Raw genomic sequence first — 11922 nt, 5'->3', positions numbered from 1 at the left:
ATAAGAAGCACGTTCATTATCGTACCTGAAGTGGGGAGCAAGACAAGAGGTGCTACACGCTGGGCCTCACTAATTAAGGTCCTTACGTGCAAGATGTCCATTAATCAACAACAGGTGTAGCCGTTGAAAAAAAAAAAAAAAAAGATTGAAAGTTTTTTATTTGTTTATTTTGTTGTCTTTTTTTTATTACTAAGGATTTTTTTTCTAACTTTCTACTTCCTTTATTTTTTTTTCAAACACACACACACACAAGGTCCTTTATTTCTTTCCTTCTTTAATTTACTCTTGATTTACCTTCATCTCCTTACCTGTGCTCTTAGTCAGACTCCTCTTTACGTTTTTTTCACCAGGAATGTTGGGAGAGGCTACACAGGTTTACAGGCGTTTACTGGGAGGTTTACAAGGAAGTTTACAAGATTTACTTTACTGGGAAGGAGTTTACTGGCAGGACTTAAGGGGAGACTTAGTTAATTGGAAGGGCTTACTGGTGGGGAGGGTACAGGGAGAGTTTACAAGGAGATTTACAAGGAGATTTACTTTACTGGGTGGTCTAATAGTTTAATTGGAAGTATACTGGATGGTTTAATGGTTTACTGGGAGGCTCAATGGATGGTTTACTGGTTTAATGGGATGTTTACTGGTTTACTGTGGGTTTAAGAGTGGTCAGAGGGCGGCGCGAGAGGCCCAGAGTGCATAGGAGGAAGCGGGCACTGGGCTGATGGCAGGACGCTCCTCGGCAGTGAAGTTAAGTGGTGTGGCGAAGTACAGAGTGGCGTTCAGGTCTGTGTTGGCGAAGTTGCTGTGGTTCCAGTAGCCGATCTGGTGAGGGGAGACACGTTGCCCTTGAAATCCAATTGAAATCCCTTTGCAACCCATTACAATTCCTTCTTGTTCCTTAGAATGCTTTGTTATGGCTTTGAAATTTTGAAACTCCTTGAAATCGCTTTAAAACGCCATGAAATCTAATTGAAATCCCTTTGCAACCCATTAAAATTCCTTCCCTTCCTTAGAATCCCTTGTTATGACCTTGAAATCTTGAAACTCCTTCTTGAAATCGCTTTAAAATCACCATGAAATCCCTTGAAATCCCTTGAAACTCCTTGAAAGCCTCTCGAAACCCCAATAACATCCCTAAAACCCCTGAAACCCTTAAATAACCCTTAAAAACCCACTTACAACCCTAAAAATCTTCCCTACAACCCCCTACCACAACTCTCACAACCCCCACACACTTAAATACCCTTAAAAACCCACTGAAAGACCAAAATAAACTCCCCTACAACTCTCAACCACCCCTACAAGCCTAACACTCACCGTAGTGGATGAAAAGCTGACATATTCCTCCATTCGGTAGCCAAACTCAGGCCACAGCTGACCCGCGTAGAGGTAGTCAAGATATGGGTTCAGTCTTGGGTTTTTCTCGAACTGAACCCCCTTGACGTATGTGGCCAGGGGGAAGAACGCCACGTACGAGGCCACCACGGACGCCCCACACGCCGTCAGGAGCAAGAGGTGCACTGTCTCACGCCCTTTGACTCGCCATCTTCGTGATAGGCTTCTGCACGTCCAGGATATGATGACTCCTGTAGAAGGGAGGGGAAGTGTTTGGTTTGGTGTGTGTGCGTGTGTGTGTGTGTGTGTGTGGGTGGGTCTCTCTCTCTCTCTCTCTCTCTCTCTCTCTCTCTCTCTCTCTCTCTCTCTCTCTCTCTCTACTGACGAAGGTGATGAAGTGGGGGAGGTGTTTTGTGGTTTTGTTGTGTTAGTGGTTTTTGTGAGTGTGTTTGAGGGTTTGGATGTGTGTGTGTGTGTGTGTGTGTGTGTGTGTGTGTGTGTGTGTGTGAACGTACCAGTAATCATGCAGGAGAAGAGGTAGGAGGGGCAGTAGTGGTGGTAGTAGAGGACGCGGCTCATGAAGAAGAAGGGGAGGTAGTGGCCGGCCCAGCACAACCCCAGCCACCCGCACGCCGCCAGCACCTCACGCCTGTCCTCTGCGGCGGGAAGACCAAACACTCAGACACCGAGAGAAGGAAAGAAGGGAAAGTGGATTATTGCACTGAGGAGAGATGGAAAAAAAAAAAAAAAAAAAATTCGAAGGGAAGAAAGTGGGAGGGATGAATTTCTATATGAAGGAAAGAAGGAATGAAATGAAATAAAAAGACGCAACTACGAGACGAAGGAAAGGGAAAAATCACAAGAAAAAGGAAGGAAAGAAAAAACTGGTAGACAGACAGAGAAAGGAAGAAAAACAGAATGAAAAACAAAGTAAGAAAAACAAACACACACACACACACACACACACACACACACACTGACACATTTTAAGGCTTAGATTAGATAAAACACCAAAAAAATAACATCACATTACAAACTCCAACCCATCTCCCTTCACCCACTCCTGTCCCCCCCTCCCAGCACTCACCCACAGCCACGGGGGACTGGTGGGGGCGCCTCTTCCCGTAGAAGGCGTGGGCGAGGGCAAGCATGGGCGTGGCGGCGAGGCAGATGAGGTTGAGGTAGGTGACATAAGGATTGGTCATTCCTACAGCGTAGTGTTCCTCCCCACTGGTCTCGTTCATGACATAACTCCCCAGCGTCTGCACCTGTGGGGAGGAGGAGGAAGAGGAGGAGGAACCGAATAATTACTTAGTTTCATTACCTTCCCAATTCTGATCCTTATCTTTCCCTCCCCATTCCCCATTATTCATTCCCTACCCTTCTCTCCCCATCTCCACTTATCCACCTAACCACTGCACACCTTCCCATCCACCCATCTAGCCACTGCCACAGCTAACCACTCCACAACGCCTCACCTTCCCTCTCCATCCACCCGCCTAAGCACATTACCTGACACCACGAGGCTCTTTGCTCTCACTACAACTCATTTCAAAGACCACAGAGATGATTAGCCGAGTTCCCAAGACTGCTTCTCCTTTTCATAATGTACAAATCCTATTAATCCGTCACTAGAACCGTAAAAACATCCTTGAAAATCCACGTCACTTCATGTATAGCCTTTGCAATGTAGTGAAGGGGAGGCAGAGAAGTGTTTTTAAATATACCATCCTGTTTAGCATCCCTTTCCCCTCACCTGCCACAGCACGGGCCACATCCAGGGGCGGGCGTGCCTCTCCTCGCCCTTCATGTCCACCAGCGCCGCGTTGCCAATGAACATAGTGAAGTGTTGGTGCACTATTTTCCCCCACAGACCCACGGACAGGGAGCGCGCCGGCACCCCCGCACCCACTGCCCCAAGAGAGAGAGAGAGAGAGAGAGAGAGAGAGAAAGAGAGAGCGGTTGAAAATTGTTGTTATAGAGATTGCGAGATTAAAAAATATAAATGAACATGTGATAAAATTATTACCACTACTACTACTACTACTACTACGATTTGAAGAGGAATATAATGTTTAGTGAGAGATCAGAACACTACTACTATTTCTCCCACCACCACCACCACCACCACTACCACCACCACCACACTCACACTTGGGGCTGTTGTTCCAGTTCACGTGCCACTGTAGCCCCGTGTCGTCCTTATTTCTCGTGCACGTCACCTCCTTGGCACCGTTGAAGGCCCTGAAGGATGAGGAGGATGAGGATGAGGAGGAGGAAGAGGAGGAGGAAGGAGAAGAAGGAAGATGGGGAGATATGAATGAGTCTCTCCCTCCTTCATTCTCCCCTTCCTTACCTTCATTCTTTCCCATTCTCCCTATTTTCCTTTTCAGTTTCCTCCCCTTAATTTTCTTTCTCACCTTTTATCCTTCCCCTTCTTTATTTTCCTTTCCTTCCCTCTGCCTCTTTTAATTTATCCCATTCTCCTTTATCTCTCCTTTTCTCTCCCTCCTTCCCCTTCATTCCATCTCTATCTTCCTGTAAATACCATTCCTCCCTTCCTTTCCCCTTCTTTCCATCCCTCCCTCTCCCTTCCACCACCACCACCACCACCACTCACCACTCCTCAGGTAGCTTCACCATCTCATTAGCGCGCAGGTAACACTCCATCTTGTAGTGCCGTAGCAGGAAGCTCTGGCGCACCACTGAGAGGGGCGTGCCGAGGGGCGCCCCCACCACTAGCAGCTGCCACGTCTCGAAGGGCCCCCCCACTCCGTCCTGGTGTTGAGGGAGAGGTAGTAGTAGTAGCAGTAGTAGCAGTAACAGACGAACAGTAGTAGTGGTAGTAACAGTAGTAGTAGCAGCATTAACAACAGATAAACAGTAGTAATAACAACAATAACAATAGTAGTAACAGCAGTAGCAGCAATGGCAGCAACACAACGCAACAGAGCACAGGCCTCAACACTCACATCCCCGTAGCCGCACACCTGCAGCTGGCGGCGGGTGACGGGGGCGCGGTGGCCGTGGGAGCGCAGCGAGCGGCCAGTAGCGGCGTGGGTCAGCATCACATGGTCACCGCTCCGCACCAGCACCGCCTCGCCCTCCCCACTCCCATCCAGCACCGACCCCGCCTCCACGTCCACCTTCTTGATGGTCCTGAGGCGGCGACATGATCACTGACCAAGTGTAACCCAGCCTGCCCTAACCTAGTGTAACCTAACATGACCTGACTCCACCTAACTTAGTCTGGCCTAACTTTACCTAGCCAAACGTAATCTGTCTTGACCCAAAGTGATGTAACTCACACACACACACACACACACACAGAGAGAGAGAGAGAGAGAGAGAGAGAGAGAGAGAGAGAGAGAGAAAGCAAACTAGAGTAAAACACCTTTATTACGAACTTCTAAAAAATAAAAAATAAAAAAAATAAAAAAATAAATAAAAACACGAAGCATTATTGTAAAAGTAAAGCAAAGTACCTTAATTCTAAACCTCAAGTAAATAAATAAATAGATAAATAAACAGATAAATAACCAAATAAATCCACTGACCACATAAGCAGCTCGTCGTCTCGCACCGTGGCTGAGGTGACCTGCTGGCACGGGGCGGTGACGGAGGCCGGGAAGAGGTCATACCAGGACTCCAGGTAGCCACACAAGGGCCTGCTGTTCTGGATGGTGATGTTGGCCCCGTAGTGCACGTCTGCAACACACACACACACACACACACACACACACACACACACATACACACACACACACACACGAACAGTTAGTTAGGTGATATTGTTTATTGGTGTTTGTTGTTGTTGTTAGTAGTAGTAGAAGAACAACAAAAAGATGAACAAGAAGATGAACAAGAAAAAGCAACAGAAGGGGCAGAAGAAGAAGAAGAAGAACAACAACAACAACAACAACAACAAACGAAAAACATAACACTCGCCACATCCATCACACACACACACACACACACACACTTACGCTCAGGGAAGGTCACGTTCTCATACTCGTTCCCCTCAAAGGACGCGTAGAATTCCGTGTGACAAAACCCGCCGCCGTTCACGCTTCTACAAAGGAAGACGAGAGAGAGCTTTTTAAATTTGAGACCGTATTCTGAACCACACCCGCGCCGCACCTCCACTGCGGCGTTTTTAAGGATGTTTTTACGGTTCTAGTGACAGATTAACAAGATTTCTCTATTATTGACAGGAGAAACACTCTTGAGAGCCCGGCTAATCATCTCTGTGGCCTTTGAAAATAGTTAGGGTGCAGTTACATAGGTTTTCAAGGATGTTTTTACGGTTCTAGTGACAGATTAACGAGAGTTCTGCAATACTGATAAGAGAGACAGTCTTGAGAACTCGGCTAGTCATCTCTGTGGCCTTTGAAAATGATAAGATGATTAGTGGGGTTCTCAAGAGTGTTTCTGCTGTTCATAATGTAGAAATCATGTTAATCTGTTACTAGAATCGTAAAAATGACATTAAAAATACGTCTAGCTTCAATTACATAGAGCCTTGTGGAAGTAGTGGTAGTACGGCGCGAAAGTGTTGAAGAATATGGTCCACCAGTGTCCCGTAAACCGAACAAAAGCACATCTAGAAGCGCAGTGTCTGGATAAACATAAAAAAGAATAAATATGACTTACGCTTTGGTTAGCAGGAGGAAGTGGAGGAGGAAAGCGGACAGATAGACGACTGAGGACACGCTGACGAAGACCACGGCACGGACGGCGGTGTGAGGCAGCACCACCCACTGCAGGAGCGTGGCGGCGGTGGTGATGGTGGTGGTGGCGGTGGCGGTGGTGGTGGTGGTAATGTATCAGTCAGCGTTCATTTTTTTTTGATATGTGCGTCTATATCACACACACATACACACGAGACAAACAACAAACATACCTACATAGACGTTACAAACAAAGAACAACTGAAATAAATAGATAATAAAATAGAAAAAAGGGAAAAATCAAGGAAAATTATTAACAAAAGAGAGAAAGAAACGGTAGACAGTAACTAACCAAAGTAAAGAAAGAAAGAAAGAAAGAAAGAAAGAAAGAAAGAGAGGAAAAGAAGAAAAACGAAAGAAAAAAGGAAAAACAGGAAAAAAAGTACGAGAAAAGAAGGAAACACACTACAACCATTTTACTAACAAACAAACAAACTAACTAACTGAAGAAAGACAGAAACCCAACCCAACCCAACCCAAGCCAAGCCAAGCCAAGCCGACCCAGACCAAGCCCAACCCACCAGCGGGCGTCGCGGGTCTAGGGCGAGGCTCACGAGATGGTAGGCTGTCTGCACGCCCACCACGCCCACCGTGAACACGCCCACGTACTTGATGCTGACCACAACGCCCAGGCAGAAGGCAGTGTAGGCCATCCACCCCCACCACGCCCGCGACCACGCCCTGACGGAGAGAGAGAGAGAGAGAGGTTTTTTGTTTGTTTGTTTTTTAGTTAATTTTATTTGTTTTAGATATTCACTTTTTTTTGTAGATATAGATGGAAACAAAAATATCACTCACTTTACTACTACTACTACTACTACTACAACCACCACCACCACTACCACCACCTGTGTCTGTGCGCGTGGAACTTGAAGGAGCCAAGAACAGCAGCGAGGAGGGCGGAGAGCAGGAGCGGGTCCAGCAGCAGCAGTGTGTTGAGGCGATGCATGAACGTGTCTGGGAGAGAGAGAGAGAGAGAGAGAGAGAGAGAGAGAGAGAGAGAGAGAGAGAGAGAGAATTATGTATCACCAGAATCGATTCACAGAGGGACTGTCACGAGTAGGCCTAATGACTTCCTGCAGTTTCCCTTGTTTTCCTACGTCCTTAAGTCCTAATCACCTAAACACCCTTGAAAGTCCAAATAACTTCCACTAGAGTCTGTCACTAGAACGGTATAAACGCCGCTGAAAACCCGTGTGCTTTCAATTAGAGCCTTTGGACAGTAGTGGAGATGCAGCGCAGAAGTGTTTCACAATACGAGACTGTTTGAGTTACCACAGAGGACGCAGAGAGCGGCGAGGGAGGCTGCAGGGAGAGACGAGGACACTTCCCACACGATGAGGAAAGTGAGGGGCACCAGACTAGCGCCAAATACCGCCATCATCTGAGAGAGAGAGAGAGAGAGAGAGAGAGAGAGAGAGAGAGAGAGAGAGAGAGAGAGAGAGAGTTAAATACTACACGCATATGCAAAAAAAAAAAAAAAGTAGTAAAAAGTAAAATAAAATAGAAGTGAAAAGATGAATAAATGAAATACAATAGAAGTACAAAATAACGAGACCAAATAGAAGAAAAGAAAAGAGAAGACAAAAAAAGTATAAATGACAGAAAAAAAAGAAATAAAAAAACGAGAAAGAGGAAGAAAACAATAAAATAAAACACAATAAAAAAAAAGAAACAAGAAGGCGAACAACAACAACAACAACAACAACAAAAACAACAATAAAAAAATAAATAAATAGAAATAAAAAAATAGGTAAATATAGAGACAGACAGACAGACAGACAGACAATCGGACAAACTAAACATGAAAACAAACACTACACTTACAGACCGCATGGCCACAAAGTTGACGTTTTTAGGATACACAGTGCCAACCTTGAACTCAAAGGAACCATCGTAGCCAGCCAGCCACGCCAGCCCTGCCACCGCGATCTGAGGCCGCCAGGAAAAAATCAAATAAATAAATAAATAAATAAATAGACAATAAACTACATAAATGAAAAAAAAATGTATAAGTAAATAAGTGAAATATATATATGAAAATAAGTTAATGATAGGATAAAATAGGAATAAGAAGAAGAAGAGGTCAGGGAATAGCAGGCTTTTGAAGTGTTAGAAAGTTATGGTAGAAAAATTCTCACCGTCTTTCGGGAAGGGAAGAGGAGGAGGAGGAGGAGGAGGAACAACAACAAGAACAACGAGAACAAGAATAAAAAGACCAAGAGGAGAAGAAGAAAGAAAGAAGGAAAAAGAAAGAAAAAGAGAAACAATCAGAAAACAAAACAAAACAAAACAAAGGACCCAAAGAAATACGAGAACAACAACAACAACAACAACAACAACAACAACAACAACAAAAAGAGGAAGAAGAGGACAAGGAATTCTAACCTTCCCCAGCGGAGGGTGGACGTCGTGGTACAGTGTGTGGTTCAGGTAATGATTGGTGAACGTCCCGAAGTGCACCTCGTCCCACCTGGCCAGAGAGAGAGAGAGAGAGAGAGAGAGAGAGAGAGAGAGAGAGAGAGAGAGAGGTGAACACAGGTGAGCCACGGCCAGGTACAGACAGGCACGTAAAAAAACAAATGAATAAATAATAATGGTAATAGTAATGATAACTGCACTGTTAAATAAATAAATAAAGCGTTAGACAAAAATTATAGTGTTGGATGAATAAATAACCAAAAAAAGACAAACAATACAAGATAATAATATGATGTTAAGTAAATAAACAGTGTCAGAATACTTACAGAGTGCCAGGGGGCTGCTCCAGGCTCATCTGGCGCGTGGTGAGTGCCAGGAGGGTGAGCAGCAGCAGGCACCCCCACCACGCACGCCCGCACGCCACGCCCACGCCATCTGTCTGTTCTGTGCTGGTGGTGGTGCTGGTGGTGGTGGTGCTGGGAAAGAAATGGAGTGAAATGTTTGTTTTCTGGAGTGTTTGGGTTGGATTGAGATTAAATAAATAAGATAATTGTGCTTAACCCCAACCTCGTACATGTAACAACAACAACAACAACAACAACAACAACAACAACAACAACACGCCACAAAGACAGCCACGTAGAGGGAAAAGAAACACCACACACCACGCAACACAGCAGGAAAACAGGAAAGAAACAAAAAAACAAGGAAAATTAACCAAAAAATACCACCACCACCACTACCATGCCTCACCTGACGTCTTCCTTGCTCTTTTCTCCCAGATCTTCGCTTCTCTCATCTCCCTCCTCGTCTCCCTCCCTCTCCTTCGGTTCCATTTATCTACTGAATGGGAGAAGATAGATCCACTACTGACGGAGGCTGGCGTTCTTCTGGGCGGGTGGGGGTGTCTCAGGGTGTTTAAGATTTTAGTTCTGTGTTTCCTCCTCTGGCCCAAAGTTTCGTACAGCTCTCGAAATTGGTGAAATGGTGATGTTAGGCATGTTTTGGTTTATCTTTCTTCTTCTCCCTCGTATATTTGTTGGTACTGGTGGAAGGGTGAGATAAAATTTGCTGTGGTTTTCTTATCATTCCTCTTTTCTTCTCGTCCAGCTCTTGAAATTGGTGGAAGGGTGGATCAAAGTTAGCTGTGGTTTAGTTATTATTCCCTTCTCCTGTCCACCTCTCGAAATTGGCGGAAGGGTGATGAAAACTCTGCTTAGTTCAGGAATCATTCTTCTTTCCTCTCGTCCAGCTTTTGAAATTGGTGGAATGGTACAATAAATATGATATGTTTTCTTTATTTTTTTCTCCTATGTTGTTCCTCCATTCGCTTGTGATTAGTTGTATCTTTGCTTCAGTTTTCTTGATTTTCTCTCCGTATATATATTGTCTCTTCTCTTCCTCCCACTCTCCTCAGCTCTGCCACTGTCTCATCTGTCTCACTGTCTCTCTGCCTCTAGTTCTCCTCTTGATTTTTTTTTTTTTTTCAATTTCCGGTCTCTTTTATTCTTCATCTCCTTTTATTTGTTGAACAAGTCTTTTTTTCCGATAATTTGGTGTGTTTTGGTTAATTCTGTATAGATCTACCGTTACTCGGTGTGTGTGTGTGTGTGTGTGTGTGTGTGTGTGTGTGTGTGTGTGTGTGTGTGTGTATCATGCGCCAGGCAACACACACACACACACACACACACACACACACACACACACACGTGGCTGGACCCGAGGCGAGAAAACACACATAAATCCAATCTTTATTTATTCATTTATTTTTGTTCACCATCATATTGTATTTTTTTTCATTTGATAGCTTACTGTGACAGAGAGAGAGAGAGAGAGAGAGAGAGAGAGAGAGAGAGAGAGAGAGAGAGAGAGAGAGAGAGAGAGAGAGAGAGAGAGAGAGAGAGAGAGAGAGAGAGTACGCAGGATTCTCCACACAAGAGGGTACTAATGATAATGGTAGTTGAGCGAAATTGGAATGGTACAGTGTGAAGTGCAGATTGAAGAATACTAATGGCAGTGTTGTTATCGCTTTCTGCGCGGCGCGACCACCACAGTCTTGCGTGTGGAGCCCTCAGGCGTGTGTGTGTGTATGTGTGTGTGAGGCAGGCATCATGTTGTCACACTCACTCACTCATGCACTCCATCCATGAAATTGGTTCAGCCCAGAACTGCACCACGGCAAAGATTTTCTTTTTCGGACAGACGTCAAAACGGGACAACAAAGCAACGACTTGCGTCACGGCGCGGCCCAGGCTGCCCCGTGAGTGTGGCCCGTGGAGTATGCGTCTGTCCCGCCTCAGACGTGGGTGCCACTGGGGAAGTAGGAGGAGCACTGCTTCCTTCACTTTCCCCAGGGAGGGCAAGAAAGAGAGCGGAGCTGCCAGTTCTTCCTAGGTGGCCACGGTGCCCCTGGGTGCTGAGGAGGGACGGGTAAGCCCCTGTCACGGTGCGCTGCGTGCCGGCGGGGTGGCCGTCCTCAGGAAACAAGTGGCGCTGGCCGCCCTCCTGCAGGTGCTGAAGTGCACTGCTGAAGGCCGCCAGGCTGTGGTTTGCTTCAGCCCTGTGAGAGGCACGGTGAAGGGACCTGAGGAGAGCGGTACACCTTCACCGCCCTGCTCTGCAATGGCAGGCGTCTCGGTGAGGGTGGCGTCGACCAGTCCTACCAACGACGCCATGACGCCAGGCAGGGCAGAATTGTGAGGACCAGTCCGCGAAAGAGGCCAGAAAAAAGGCCATCTTGGGTCAGGAGTCTGGCCTCAGGTCATCAGACACCTGGCGATTAGCGCCACGTCCTCCCACAGGCTGCGACCGCTACGTGACCTCTGTCCCCAACAATCTGCTGCGCCTCCCAGTGTTTCTTCTCCACACTTAGGAGGCTCGTCATGATAGAGGATGGGAGAACAGGCTGTTTCATCTCCCTCTTCTTCATTCCCCTGGATGAGTATCCTCCACGTCCTCCTCCTCCACTTCTCAGCAACTGTTGTCAGCGTGAAGGCAATGCCAAAGACTGGGCCTGCACTCACGCCTTGGCATTGCTTTCATGCCCACGGCATTTCCTGAGAACTGGTGGAGGAGGCCGTGGAGAACTCCTGCAGGGAAGTGATGGGGAGGGAGATGGAGCTTGTTCCCCTCCTCCATAACGACAAACCCTTTGATGTGGAGGACAAATCCTTGGATGCCCAGCAGACTGTGCGGGTCCGTGGCCACGGGGCGCCCGCCGCCTGTTGGAGAGTGTGAGTGTGGTCTAGATCAGCCAGGTGGTGCGTCACTCTAGCGGCGGTGTTGTTGTTGTTGTTGTTGTTGCTGTGCAGGTGTGGAGGGCAGCACGCCAGCTGTCACACTGGGGGGACGGCGCAGCTGTTCCAAGTTTCCAGCACGAGGCGCAGCACACACAAAGCAGCGAGACGTTTGGATTCAGCGTTGCTTCTCGCAACCTTCG

At 46.6% G+C, this 11922-nt stretch overlaps 1 protein-coding gene across 1 annotated transcript; it reads right to left on the bottom strand.

Annotated features, from left to right (window-relative positions):
* Positions 1-370: 370 nt before the first annotated feature.
* On the bottom strand, positions 371-9837 carry LOC135113073 (protein O-mannosyl-transferase 2-like). The gene is made up of 18 exons (XM_064028060.1): positions 9237-9837; positions 8810-8959; positions 8451-8535; positions 7890-7994; positions 7338-7446; positions 6911-7019; positions 6584-6743; positions 5986-6092; positions 5319-5404; positions 4890-5040; positions 4305-4491; positions 3953-4110; positions 3485-3576; positions 3089-3243; positions 2420-2600; positions 1848-1988; positions 1315-1583; positions 371-819 (listed from the first exon to the last, which is right to left on the bottom strand). The coding sequence occupies exons 1-18, from the start codon at positions 9317-9319 to the stop codon at positions 664-666; spliced, it is 2484 nt and encodes an 827-aa protein (XP_063884130.1). The 5' UTR covers positions 9320-9837; the 3' UTR covers positions 371-663.
* Between the last annotated feature and the right edge of the window lie 2085 nt (positions 9838-11922).

Source organism: Scylla paramamosain, chromosome 25 (genome assembly GCF_035594125.1).
Source record: "Scylla paramamosain isolate STU-SP2022 chromosome 25, ASM3559412v1, whole genome shotgun sequence".
Classification (NCBI taxonomy): Eukaryota; Metazoa; Arthropoda; class Malacostraca; order Decapoda; family Portunidae; genus Scylla; species Scylla paramamosain.
This window is presented reverse-complemented; position numbering and strand designations above follow the sequence as displayed.

Excerpts from the sequence above, each read along its gene's own strand:
- LOC135113073 (XM_064028060.1), bottom strand. The coding sequence starts at position 9,319 with ATGGAACCGAAGGAGAGGGAGGGAGACGAGGAGGGAGATGAGAGAAGC. Across the intron at positions 8,960-9,236 it reads AAGAGCAAGGAAGACGTCAG|CACCACCACCACCAGCACCA; the intron begins GTGAGGCATGGT and ends TTTCTTTCCCAG. Across the intron at positions 5,405-5,985 it reads TTCCTCCTGCTAACCAAAGC|AAGCGTGAACGGCGGCGGGT; the intron begins GTAAGTCATATT and ends CTTCCTTTGTAG.